This window comes from Canis lupus, chromosome 22 (assembly GCF_011100685.1).
Source record: "Canis lupus familiaris isolate Mischka breed German Shepherd chromosome 22, alternate assembly UU_Cfam_GSD_1.0, whole genome shotgun sequence".
NCBI classification, from domain to species: domain Eukaryota; kingdom Metazoa; phylum Chordata; class Mammalia; order Carnivora; family Canidae; genus Canis; species Canis lupus.
This window is the reverse complement of record NC_049243.1, coordinates 33,456,153-33,470,237: the sequence shown is the minus strand read 5'-3', so window position 1 is coordinate 33,470,237 and position 14,085 is coordinate 33,456,153. Positions and strand designations below refer to the sequence as shown.

Here is a 14,085-nt window from a genome sequence, read left to right as displayed (position 1 = left end):
TCAATGGCCAGTCTCGGTCGGGGCACAAAGTGCTGGAGCCCCGAAGCTGCATTCCGCGCCTCCGGTCCGCGGCTGCGAGGCGGGGGAGGCGGCTTGCGCTGGTGCCTGGTGTATAATCGGGTTAATCCAGGAGACAAAGAATAAACCAACAGCCCTCCCACCTCACTTCCCGCTCCCCTTCCCCTCCCCCCGCTCCTCTCCGCGTCGCCCCCTCGAGGGGGAACCGAAAAGGGGAGAGAGGTGGGCCGGAGAGCGGATCCCGAGGAAACTCTCAGAACCTGCACCTCGTTGTTTTCGTGCCAGCACAGCACTGCGTGGCCCGGGTCGGGCTTGGCCGTTCCCTTCCCCTCCCCCTTTCCCAGGGGCGAGGAGAAAGTGCCCCAGGTCGGGTCCGAGCCCGCGGCTCGTCCTCGCGGCCTCCGGGGAAACCTTCGGGTCGGGGTTTCCGTGCAACTAGGCAGAGTGAGCCGCCGTGCCCGGCGCGGCCCCGCGGGCGCCCCGCGCGCCGGCGCCCGGGCGGCAGGACCGGCCTGGGGACGCGCGGGGCGGCGCGGTTGCCCTTTTGAATGCCTCCTGCGGCTCGGAGCGCTGGCGGGCGCTGAAGTGTGAGTGAATGTAGCCCCGCGGAGCCAATGAGCTGGGACCGGATGCGATATATCCTCTGGGACAACAACTGCTCTGTTCCGCCTCGGATCCACATGACGCCATTTACTGCTGCCGCGGCCGCCGCAGAGCTCGCTGCCTCCGGAAAGACGAGGGCGCAGGCCAACGGCGAGCCCCCCCGGCCGGGCCCCAGACCCGCCCCCCCCGCCCCCCCGCCCCCCCGCCCCCCGCGCCCCCGCCGCCCCCGCCTCGGCCTCGCCGCCGCGCCTCCACAACGCCCAGTCTGCAGCGCTGAGAGCCGCGCGGCGCAGCGCGAGCCGAGCAGAGGGGCCGGCGGAGCGCGCAGCGCCCAGGCCCCCGCGCCCGCGCCCGCGCCCGCCCGGCCCGGCCCGCGCCCCCGCGCCGCCTCCGCCTCCGCCTCCGCCTCCGCCTCCGCCTCCGCCCGGCCGCCGCCGCACCGCTTGGCCATCTGGCTTTAGACTCTCTCCGAGGCGGCTTTCTTTTTCCCCTTCGCTCGTCCGCCGGGAAAGGAGACTAGCCGTTGGCGCTTCGGCCTCCAGTTCATTGAGAAAAAGGAAATACTCCGCGTGCGTTTCTAGAAGGGGGGTCGCCCCCAGCCGCGAGCCCCGGAGTGAGTGCTTGCTGCTCATCGGCTGGGGACTTGGCTCCGGATTTTCCTCTCCTTTTTTTTCCTCCCGCCGATTGCTCGGAACTTGGAGCGAAGCAGAGTTTGGAAAGAAGGCGGGGGGGAGGGGGGGGAGTTTGCATCGGGGCTGGATTTTATTTGCACATCGCAGGAGGCAGCGAATCCAACGGAGAGGGGTTGGTGCAAAGCCGCGATCACGGTGAGGCACGTTTGGCTCTTCCCCTCCTGGCGCCTTGGCCGGCGCGTTGTGGGCAACATGGAGTAGGTGCAGCCGGACCCGGAGAGGGGTCCGTCTCCACTCAGGCCTCCGTTTCTCCAGCCCCGCAGGTTCCCGGCGGGGACCCCGGGGAGCTGCCCGGCCCCGGGCCCGGCCTGGCTCGGCGGGGGCTGCAGCGCGCGGGGTCGGGCGTCCGCAGCCCCAGGACCCCAGGCGCCCGCGCTCTGGGGGGTTGGGGCGGCCGCGGAGTCGGCGCGGAGAGCGGGAGACGGAGGCGGAACACTTTGTGTGTTCCAGGTCCCCGCCGTAGGCGCCCGCATTTCTAACCTGTTCTTGGGGGGGGGGGGCAAGCCCTGGGCGACAGGGTCCCGGGGCAGGGGCGCCAGCGGGACGGAGGGCGCGCGAGTCGCTCGCCTCCGGGGGCAGCGGGAGCCGCCGGTGAAGCCTGGGCAGGGGCCGGGGCCGGGGCCGGGGCCGGGGAGGGGGGCCGGGCCGGGCCGGGTGCGAGCGTCCCCCTGCCGGGCGCCGGGGCTGCGGTTCGGAAGTGCAGCTTTCTCCTTTTTCCGTTCTCCGCGGTCGGCCTGGGTCACACTTGTTTTATTTTTGGAAGATTGGGCGGACCTAGCACAGGAAGAAAGTCCTCGAGCGGTCGCTATCGTTTTCCATTACCTGAAAATAGGTGGCAAAAGAGGTTAGGGTTTTTGGTTTTTTGGTTTTTTGTTTTTTTTAATTTACTTTGATGGGCTGATCTACTTTTTTGTTGCTGTTGCTGCTGCTGCTGCTGCTGCTGCCTTGAATTCGGAATCTTGTGCGTTTTTACCAAGCGGTTTCTGGGTCTGCCCCACCCTCGTGCTGAAGTCCTTGCCCCTTAGTCCTTAAGTCCGATCACACACTTCTTCATGGGGGTTTCTGAGCACTTTCGGGGTGGGGGGTAGGGGAGCGAGGGGGGTGGGCGGCGGGTGCTCTGGGTGCGAAGGAGGCTAGGAATGGGCAGTGATCATTTTCGATTAAACACACACACACACACACACACGCACACACACACCACCACCCCTTTCAAAGATGCTGCTCTGCACTGCGAGCAAATCTTGGCGGAAAGTTTCCAGCCTAGGGATCTGCGTCCTGCACGCCCTGTGCAGTGGGGCCCTGGGACTTGACCTTTCTTTAAAAAGCAACTTTCCTTTCACTTTTTTCTCTCCGCCGGAAAGGAGATGGGGTGTGCAGACTGCAGCCGGTGCCCCCTGGGTCAGTGCCTGGTAGAGTCGCCCAGGGTGCGTGGCTTGTGTGCTCGGTCCCGGCAGCGTGTCTAAGGCATGGCTTTCGGCGCCAGGGCTTGAACCCTGTGCCGGACGTTCGCTGGCCTTTGCCAGGTGGACCTGCAAGTGGGCTGCGGGACCTCTGGGTGCCTGGGGCCGGGGTGGCTCCCTCCTGGAGCTGGAAGGCAGTTCTCTGGAGTGGGGGGTATGTTAGCCTGGAGGTGGGGGGGGGAGTGTGCCCCGGCGTTTGCAGGCACGTCCCCTTCGGAGGCGCCCGCACACCCCACCCCCGCCCCCGCCCCCGCCTTCTAGTGCGTCTTGAGGTTGTGTGCTGGGGGGAGGGCAGCTTGGCCTCTGGGCTGTGTCAGTCTCCCCGGGGAAACGTCCCCCGGGGCTCCGACTGTGTCCCACCTGCTGGGGACGGTGTTGGGACGCAGATAGAGCCGATACACGGAGTGAAAGCAAAGATCGACGTTGTCTTGTCTGCCTTTCTGTTGGGAGATCCGGTTTCCAGCTCTACCTTCTTCCGAGTTGGGAGGCGTGTGTCACCTGCCTGTGTCTCTTAACAAAAATCGGAGACTGGATAAAGGTCCACTTTTGCCCGTTTTTGTTCATTGTAGACTTGGCAAAGGGGTGTGTGTGTGTGTGTGTGTGTGTGTGTATGATAGTTGTGAAATTTACAGAGGGATTGCAATTTAAGTGATTACACGTCAGAATGATAGATTTGAGACGTGACAAGAATTTTTGAAACCCTTCCTGTTATCCCCAGTCAGTTCAGGTTCTGAACTATTAGGATTTTTGACATAATTTATTTCTAAAACCGGGAGAACAGTCTTTTACAGTCTTTTAGCTGCAGAATTAAAGATACTCTCTCAGGCTATCAAACTGTAAAGTATTTGATCCTCAGGTTGTTGAGCATTTGAAAATAAGTTTCTGTCTTGTTGCTGGTTGGTTTGTGTTCCTGGCACACCTAACAGGATTTGAATGGATTTGTGTTTCATTTAAAACTTTTGCTACTATATAGTTAATAATGTTTGACTGTTGTAAAATTTGTAACTTCCTTGGAGGGGCGAAGTATTTGCTTTTTTGCAAGTCGCATTCATTCTACGGTATTCTAAAAAGCTGCAGAATACTGGATGAATTATAGTTAAAGGTATTTGATGTAAAAGCAGACAAGAAAGACTTTCTATTTCTAGGCTGCATTTATTGCTGTTTAAGGCAAAAATGCCCACGACAAAGTTAAACCTATCTCAGATTTTGAAAAAGTTTTCAACTTTCGCATATGTTGGCAGCAGTGTTCTGTTCTAACGTTATATTCCTGCAGCCTTCACATTGAACATGAACCTTGCAATTTTATGTTTATTTGAATAAGGAATCGTTACCTATGTGATTGAACCAAGATCAGCTTTGTGTCTCTACACATCGCAAGATTAAAGAATCGTCAGTACCCGGCTTTAATTTTTTTACTTTTTGGTGTGGCGTTGATCCTATGGCTCTTCCACCACCCTCCGTGAGCAACTCCCATTTCAAATCCTGTCTCTCTGGGGGAATGGAAAGGAAAGAGTTAATTCAGGTGGGCGGAGAGTGGGAAGTATCCTGGAGTGTAAACCAGCTCTTTCCTCTTGGTTTCTGCAGGAATTCAGATGTGTTCTAAGCCCGCTGGAGTGACCACACTTCCAAGACCTGATGGAGGCCAGAGCTCAGAGCGGCAGCGGGTCGCAGTCCTTGCTGCAGGCACCCCGTGACGTTGGCAGGCAGCGTGGGGAGCCTGACCCCAGGGATGCCCTCACCCAGCAGGTACACGTGTTGTCTCTGGATCAGATCAGAGCCATCCGAAACACCAATGAGTACACGGAGGGGCCTACTGTGGTCCCGAGACCTGGGCTCAAGCCTGCTCCTCGCCCCTCCACTCAGCACAAACACGAGAGGCTCCACGGTCTGCCCGAGCACCGCCAGCCTCCCAGGTTCCAGCACCCACAGGCCCATTCTTCTGCACGAGTCCCTCTGTCCAGGTCCATCAGCACAGTCAGCTCCGGCTCTCGGAGCAGTACAAGGACAAGTACCAGCAGCAGTTCCTCTGAACAGAGACTCTTAGGACCATCTTTCTCCTCGGGGCCTGTTGCTGATGGGATAATCCGTGTGCAGCCCAAATCGGAGCTCAAGCCAGGTGAGCTTAAGCCACTGAGCAAGGAAGATTTGGGCCTGCATGCCTACAGGTGTGAGGACTGTGGCAAGTGCAAGTGTAAAGAGTGCACCTACCCTAGGCCTCTGCCATCAGACTGGATCTGCGACAAGCAGTGCCTTTGCTCAGCCCAAAACGTGATTGACTATGGGACATGTGTGTGCTGTGTGAAAGGTCTCTTCTATCACTGTTCTAATGATGATGAGGACAACTGTGCTGACAACCCGTGTTCTTGCAGCCAGTCTCACTGTTGTACACGTTGGTCTGCCATGGGCGTCATGTCCCTTTTTTTGCCTTGTTTATGGTGTTACCTTCCAGCCAAGGGTTGCCTTAAGTTGTGCCAGGGGTGTTATGACCGGGTTAACAGGCCTGGATGCCGCTGTAAAAACTCAAACACAGTTTGCTGCAAAGTTCCCACTGTCCCACCCAGGAACTTTGAAAAACCAACATAGCACCATTAATCAGGAATATGACAGTAATAAGGATTGTTCCTTTTTTTTTTTTTTTTTTTTTTTAACATATACGCAACCAACTAAACAGTTATAATCTTGGCACTGTTAATAGAGGGTTGGGATATCCTTCGCTGTTTGCAGTGAAATGCTTTTTGTCCACGTGCCATTTTAACTGATGTGCTTGTTAGAACTCAGCTAATGGAGCTCAAAGTATGGGATACAGAACTTGAGTACCCATGTGTTGCATAAGCTAAAGCAACAGACACTCCTTAGGCAAAGTTTTTGTTTGTGAATAGTACTTGCAAAATTTGTAAATTAGCAAATGACTTTTTTTCCATTGTTTTCTCCAGAGATAATGTGCTATATTTTTGTATATACAATAATATTTGCAACTGTGAAAAACAAGTTGTGCCATACTATATGGCACAGTCACAAAATATTATACTAATATGTTGTACATTCGGAAGAATGTGAATCAATCAGTATGTTTTTAGATTGTATTTTGCCTTACAGAAAGCCTTTATTGTAAGACTCTGATTTCCCTTTGGACTTCATGTATATTGTACAGTTACAGTAAAATTCAACCTTTATTTTCTAATTTTTTCAACATATTGTTTAGTGTAAAGAATATTTATTTGAAGTTTTATTATTTTATAAAAAAGAATATTTATTTTAAGAGGCATCTTACAAATTTTGCCCCTTTTATGAGGATGTGCTAGTTGCTGCAAATGAGGGGTTACAGATGCATATGTTCAATATAAAATAGAAAATATATTAACGTTTGAAATTAAACTGAGCTGTTTTGTCTTATTTTACCTCTTTGTTTTTGTTTTTGTTTTTGAAGTGAAAGAAATCACGTTGTAAGGCTAGCATTTCAATGAAAAAGTTTTACGGATCTATAAGGTTCTTTAAAGGAGAGATTTGTGATTTTTTTTTTTTTCTCCTAGAGATAATTTGTAGCAATCAGGAGGGAAATAACTGAGCATCTGATTCGGCTATATTAATCATGAGAGCTTGTTTTGGCTGTATCATTGTTCCTATTCTTCCCCTTTATAGATCTGTTGGCTTTCCTTTGTTTTGTGTGTTTAAAAAAAAAAAATCTTAAAACTAATTCATTCTGGAGACTTCTCTTAAAGATTAACAATTAAGATTTTTTTCTCTCTATACGGAATTAAGATTAGCCATGAGGCTAATTCAAGACCAGAAAAACGAGTTTAGTTCAACATTTATTGAATGTCCTCTGTGTATCAGGCACACAGTATACACAGATCAATGCTTGTCACTGAGGCAAAAATGTTTTTTTGATTTGGCCGATTATGGCTATTGTTTTCCCAGTCTATATGGTTTTAGACTTAAGTTTATCACTGTGATACCAGAAGTGTCTTATGTTAGAAAAGATCTGAAAATTGTAACTTGTTGATTCAGGTGTTGTATATCATAAAATTTCATCCTTTATTGGCCTAATAATTGAAGCCCAAGGAAGCCAATTGAAAGACCCTGTCTTATTTAATCAAATCACCCAGAAAATTGTTCAATTTCACTTTGGGAAAACGATGCAATATGGCAGAAAGCCAGTGTGTTTGCATTTGTCTTTGGGAAGCAAACACACAGCAAGCTGCTACAGCCCATCCCAACAAATAGTAGGTTTTCTTACTTGTAAGAAGTCCCTTCGTTAATTAGTCACTTTTTGGATGATGATTTTTTTCTTCTGAAGCACAATCTGGTGCCAAGAATTACCGGAAGTCTAGAAAATTATTTACCTGTCATTGTTTAATCTTGTTTCCTGTTCTGAGGCTCTTAAGAGGTCTTATCCTAGTACAGATTTTCTGTTTTGTTTTTTAAAATTAGCTTTCAAGGAAAAGTACAGCCTCTTAAACCAAGACAGTGCTATAAGGACCCTCAGAGTCCTCTAAACTTTCTCCAAAAAACAAGATTAATTTAGAAATTATCTCCTCTAGTTTCAACTTCAAGATACTGAGTGTTGCAGTTCTAATACTCTTAGATTTAACCCTGATGACCTATGAGAAATTAATGTTGAAAAATGGCAGCGTTTCTTATCTTATTCATCGTATGGTTTTCAGGATTTATAAAGCACAAAAATTGTGACTAATTAGCTTTATTCATCAAAAACTGCCCTATGCACTAATTCGGTATAGAAATTCCAAGTCCTTTTTTTCAGCATACAAACAGCTTTCCAAGTGTTCTATAGACACTTTGCATCAAATGTAATTGAGTGTTTATTGGAGAAGTAGATTAAGAACCCTCCCCTGTGGTTATTCAGAGTTGTGTGGTGTGGCCTAGGAATTTGTATTTTTAAAAAAATCACTCCACTAGGCCTGTACAGTTTGTGAATCTAGGAATTGGTTTCTAATTCAGTGCTTTAAAAAAAAATGGAGTGGCTATAAAGCATAATTCACTAGTTTGAATATAGAATATAGTAACCAACTAAAGTTACAAGATTTATGTCAGTATATACTAAGTCCTGCTGAAAATTAGTTAAAGATAAATAGGAAAATTGGATATCTCAGGAAGTTTCCAATGAAACTATTAAATGTTTAGTATATATACCAGTATAGAATGCATTTACAGAATATGAAAAATTAAGTGTTTATATCTAAACAGACTAAAAACAGCTGGTACTCTTTGAGTGTGGGGAAGAGTTTTTAAATGTTGAAGGTCATCTTACTGAGATGGAGGAATAACCAATTCAGGTTCTTAATCTCTATAAAGTTCATGAAGATTCATATATAAATACGATGAGTTTATAATCCAGGGGCCATTTTGATATGATAGGTTAAAAATATGATACAGCAAACATGTCAATTGCTAAGCATTTAGGGAGAACTTAGCTATATTTTCTGGTTTCTTGCCCTTTTTTTTTCTTAGTTCTTTTTTTCTTTTCTTTTTTTTTTAGAAACCTGTACATTCTCTATACTGAGATTTATTTAAGAATGACAATGTGATCATTGTTACTTAAAAAATTCATTTATGTGTATCCAGGAGGAGATTTTTAAGGCCCTGTCAAATTTCTGCTGTGTTGGCTCATGTTCTGAGAATTGTCAGTGAAAGAAAGCCAAAACCAAGTGTAGGTACTCCCAACCAAACTTTTGGCATGGCTTCTTTCCTCAATACACTTTATCTCAAAGCTCACTTGCCTCTGGGATGTATAAATTAAGATATTGATGATGCCAGATAAATGAATTTGATCTTTGCACAGTGTTGTGAGGTAACTGATGCGCAGTTGATGAGTTTGATGTAATTTATTAACTCGAGCAGATAGGTCAAACTTTTCAAAGGTTTATTAGGTTTAGACTTTCACTTGCATTTATATCTACAATTGGCTATTTACCTCTCTCTTAAATGTGCACAAGAACCAGATAGAGGTATAAAAGTCTCAACTTTGTAAACTGGTTAAACTGTAGATCAAAAACAGTTTGTCATCTTGTGCAGTGTATTCACATTATTCTAGTAAAGAAAAATAAAAATAGGGCATTAACCTGTTACATCAAAATTATATCATTAGCTTCATCAATATTCTATCAATTTTAGTTTTCAATATTCGTTAAGGCAAAAGTTATGTTAATTTCTATTTTAATTAAGACCGTTGTCTTATTTCTCTGTGTGACATACCTAGAGTGGGTCTCTGTGACTAGGGTGGGTTTACATTGATTGAAGACCAGAACAGAATTTTAAAACAAGGCCTAACTGATCAGAGTGATGTTATACATCTGGAATCTTTAATCACTGGTTTGGTCGTTCATGGGAGGATAAAGCTGTCAGGACTATATACATCCTGGATATACTATACTTGGATTTTATTTGGGTGTCACACCATCACCCTCCATACATCATGAGACAACTATGTGAATAATGAGACAAAATGTGAATACTACTAATGGTAGTGCACCTCTGGTGAAAATTAAACTTGAAATATTCACTTAGAGTCAAAAAAAAAAAAAAGAGAGAGAAAGAAAGAAAATAGAAATACAGCAAATAAGAAAACATTAGCATTGAAATTTATCCATGGCTAGCAAATGTTTCACATCTTTATCTGCATTTTGATTGACCTGAAGAATTTTTAAGAGCCAGGCCTCTTTGGCAACTAACTTTTTTTTTTTTTTTTCTTAATAAACAGTAAAAGAAAATTAGAATGAAATCTGTCTCCTAGGCCTCTGGTTTGTCTAGAGGAGACATGTAAGACTTAAGTGTACCTTAGAGGAGTTAATTTCTCAAAACCATTCTAATGCACAGAGAATAATTTGCCTTAATACAAGGACCCACTTGGAATGGAATTTAGGCACCAAAATAATTTGATATTTCAGTTCATTTGAATGTCTACTTTTCTCCAATCACAAGGCTAGTCCATGCAATTCATAAGGGAAATGTTGCCAACTTTAATGCAATGCAAGACAGGTCTTTCATAGCAAAGGCACAACGAGCAAGGCACTATGAGAGTACAGGAATTGGAGAAGCACTGATGCATTCTCAGTAGTGGTTTGAGTCTCCAGGTCTTTGCAATGGTTACAGTTACTGAAATAGCCAGAGTTTGGCTAAGAGAGATGCAGCAGAATGAGCGTTACTCATTAAACATAACTATGTTCACCATGCTCATGTCCTAAATGCTACATGAAATATAGTGACATTTGATTAATATTTAAACAGCTATATCTTGCTATGTTTATTCTCAATCTTGAGATTCATGATTTACTAAAAACCTTTCCCCAAAAAAATAATACGGATACAAAAATACATTTTTAAGATATACCACTAAGAAATAGGTTAAAACGATTTATCAATACTTGTTCCAATTTTTGCTGAAACTTACCTCTTTCATTAACCATATTTTTAATTTGTTTCTGTACCTGGAGAAGGATAAATGCTCCTGAAGAATAAATTGGGGATAATCAAGCAGAGGAAAAGAGAGAAGAAAAAAAAAAAAAAAGCACCTGTGATAGTGTGGAGGGAAGTTGTTGAGCTTTGGAGCAATTCCGCCTTTGCCAAAAAACAATCCCTGAGACCTGGCTGCTCAGGTTCACGTGACTCTCAAACCCTGGGTGACCGTCTCTAGCACTTAGGTTAATACAACTTATGTATTTTGAAATGGTTTTGTGCTCCAAATAGCATCTGGCTTCTTGACTTGCATCAACAGGGCTTACAGTCAAGCAGGGCTGTGGTAAATACCGTATTTGCATCAACTCTCATTACTACAAGTTCTTAATAGGCTCAGTGTACTCTTTGAAGCCCAAACCTGGTTTTCCTGCTCAAAAGTGGGTACAAAGTAGCCCTAGTATCTAGCTGCTCATACCAGGAAACTGTTCCTGAGACTCCTGTTGGAAAGCCATCTTTTTTAAGTTCAGAACAACATTTAAGGATGCACATCTAATGGTCACTGTGAACATTATAAAGCCTAGTGACCAAGAGGCCTGGCATGCATCGAGCAGTAACACATACAGAGCCTCTGGGTACATTTAGTACTTGCTATGTTGGCAAGCTACTGGTTAGAATGTCCCAAGGGATGTCTGTCTGTGACCTGTCATTCTGCTAGTGAGGGACTGTTCAGGGGCAGGAGCGACCACACAGCTTACATCTGCATTCAGGTCTAGATGTCACCTGGATTCTGACCTACACAATTAGGATATAGCCTCATTGATTTAGTTCCAAATATTCATCAACACTACACCTTTAAGCTTAAATTTTGGAAACGGATTCTTTTACAGACTATTGGTCTGATTGTAGTCATCTGTTAAAAGTCACAAGAAAAGAACCCCATAGTGTGTCTTCTGGGCCTCTGCCCTGCCACCCAAACAATCAAAACTATAGACCCAACTTGTTACTGAGCTAATGTTTATTGTGTATCTTCAGTGTAAAGGATGTCACAGTAAGTGGGGGAGAAAAGCCTTCACTAGGTCTGTGATTGAGAACTAGTAAATTAAGACTGATGCTTATAAGCCCTTTGGAAGCTAATAATGTAGAACTTAAATTTGAAGTCATAGCAAATGGCTGATAGTATTACTGACTTGCCATTCTGGGCAATTCAATCCCTCAAGGGACATTTGGCAAGGTCTGGAGACATTTTTGATTTTCACTACTGGGGGTGAGAGGGACAATGTATCAGTATCCCACAGGTAGAGGGCAAGGATGCTGCTAAACAAATAACAATGCTCAGGACAGTCTCCCATCACAAAGAATGATTTAGCCCCAAATGCCAATAATGCTGAGTTTGAGAAATCTTGCGGGATTGAGGAAACGGGGGAGTAGTGGAAGAATGTAATATATCCTTCTGACACATGGCAAGGAAGGCTGTCTGCTATGTGAGGGAGGGTGAGATCAAAGGACACTAAGAATGCTAGAACCAAAGTTTTGGAATTTCTATTCTGAGTGCTAAGCCTCCGAAATTCTTCTAATGAAAAATGTCCTACATTTGTAAATTTTTTTAAAAATAAAAAATTTTATTTATTATCCATGAGAGACACAGAGACAGAGAAGCAGAGACATAAGCAGAGGGAGAAGCAGGCTCCGTGCAGGGAGCCCAATATAGGACTCGATCCTGGTACTCTGGGATCACGCCCTGAGCCAAAGGGCAGACTACTCAACCGCTGAGCCACCCAGGCGTCCCTGTAAATTTCTATATATGTCCAATATACCTACTTGTCTGTAATTCTTGAAGTTCCTGAGCTTTGGAGATAAGTCTCTATTCAAATGCCCTCCTCTGTTACTTATTAGCTGTACAGCCACAGACAAGTTACCTAACTTCCCTAAGCCTAATGTCTTCTCTGAGAGATAATAACTCTTGCCCCAAAGGTTGTTGTGAAGGTTGAAGAGAAATGTGTAAAATATTAACCCTTGAGATTGGTACAAAGTACTAAAGAAATATTTACTATTATTTTGTATTTCAGTTGATTTTTTTTTTTAAGCCTCAGGTGCAATGTCAAATACTGGAGGTATAAGACAGTATCTCCTATCCTCAGAACTTGTCTGTAGGACAACCAAACAAACATTTACTATTTACTATGGAGTGTAACACATGTGATAACAGACTTAAAACACATATGTAGAAGAAGTGATTAACTCCATCTTGGGTGTGGTATATGGTATCAGGCAATTTTCTCAGAGGCAGTAATGTCTGGAAAAGGAAATTGAATGATTCTGTAAAACTGAGGAGGTGGTGGGTAAGGAGTCCACAGACAGGTTTGAAAGAGGAACAGACTCTTTCTTAAATGTAAAAGAAGAAAAGAGAATTAATATGAAGCCAAATGGATTGATAAATTTCAGATAAATATTTCTTTATAAGAGATTTTAGTCCTGAAAATTAGCTTTATATATAAACACACACACACACACACACACACACACACACACATGTATATGTATATATGCTTGTATTCAAGAGATGCACATCTTTGGAATTTATTGATGTTATAATTGTTTCTGATATTTCTTAATGGATATAAATCTATTTCAAGTAGCTAACTGACTTCACTGTCCCATAAAATTCACAAGATCCCTTTGTCACCAAAAAAACACACCAAATGAAAACCCTACTTCAATATGATTCTGTAAATGAAATTATTAGCTATCCTCCTCCAGTTTTAATTAATTTGTGTTATGAATAATATATTTTATCTTAAGCAATTTGAAAGCTCTTGGAGAAAAGGTAGATTATAACCATTTTATATAATACTCTAGTTAAAAAAGATGTTGCATTGTTAAGATTAAAGATCTTTTCAGAAGCTCTTTCTTTCTAGACATATCTTTGTTAACTAGGTACTACCATGTTATTTTCTTCCCACTCACCTATGTAGTTGACAAATTGAAGCATACATTTAAAATAAATTTCTGAAAAAGACACAGGTGAGTCTCTTTATAAAGCAATGAAAGTTTTCATATAACAAATAACTCCAAATCAGACTATCCATAATTAAGCTAGAAATCTGAAAAGCAAAGTGTATTGAACTGTTATTGTTAGACATTAGCCACCTCTAAGATGTTAAAAGTGTAACATTCGTATGTTTTAATAGGAAGGACATTGGCTGTGTATTTTGAGCAAGTTGCTTAACCTCTCTCTGTGACTCTGTTTCTTCCCTGCACATTGAAGGTGATAATACATCATGAGTGGTCTGACAGTGAAATGAGATACTACCCTTTAAATAAAGTAACTTGTTAACAAAGAACTATTAAATAGATATTGTTAATAATGTAATTATATTTTCAATATACTATAATTTCTTCATAGAGAAAGTGTGCATACATATATGTGTGTATATGTGTGTCCATATGTTGGTGTGCACATATAGACTTTACAATATTTCTTCTAAAGCAAATAGCTATGTCAACAGATTTATAGACTTTAGTTTTATCCAACGTTAATTTACTTTGAAAGCACTAGTAGAAAGAAGAACTTTAGGGGCACCTGGTGGGGGGGTGAGTTAACGGTCTGCCTGCAGCTCAGATCATGATCTCAGGTCCTGGGATGGAGCCTGCTTCTCCCTCTCCTCCCCACTCATGCTCTCTCTCTCTCGCTGTTACTCTCTCAAATAAATAAAATCTTTCAAAAAGAGAAAATGTAATAAAAAAGGAAAGAAGAACTTTAAGAATTCATTCGTAGACCCAAGTACTATATATTTCTATTGGTAGCCTCATAATCGGATTTATGGCAATAGTACCAATTTAAGTGTTGGGAGGGGGTATGGGAAGTGGGGCTAATGGTAGTTGTCCATTTGGGGAGAGCT

General features: G+C 44.0%; 1 protein-coding gene across 1 annotated transcript; it reads left to right on the top strand.

Moving 5' to 3' along the window:
- The first annotated feature begins 1,021 nt into the window (after positions 1–1,021).
- Positions 1,022–6,148, top strand: SPRY2 (sprouty RTK signaling antagonist 2). Its single transcript, XM_038569857.1, has 2 exons — positions 1,022–1,448; positions 4,358–6,148. Exon 2 carries the CDS (start codon positions 4,409–4,411, stop codon positions 5,354–5,356), a length of 948 nt encoding a protein of 315 aa, XP_038425785.1. The 5' UTR covers positions 1,022–1,448; positions 4,358–4,408; the 3' UTR covers positions 5,357–6,148.
- Positions 6,149–14,085: the final 7,937 nt, after the last annotated feature.

Bases quoted from the DNA above. Each gene is read 5' to 3' on its own strand.
- SPRY2 (XM_038569857.1), top strand. From the start codon at position 4,409: ATGGAGGCCAGAGCTCAGAGCGGCAGCGGGTCGCAGTCCTTGCTGCAG.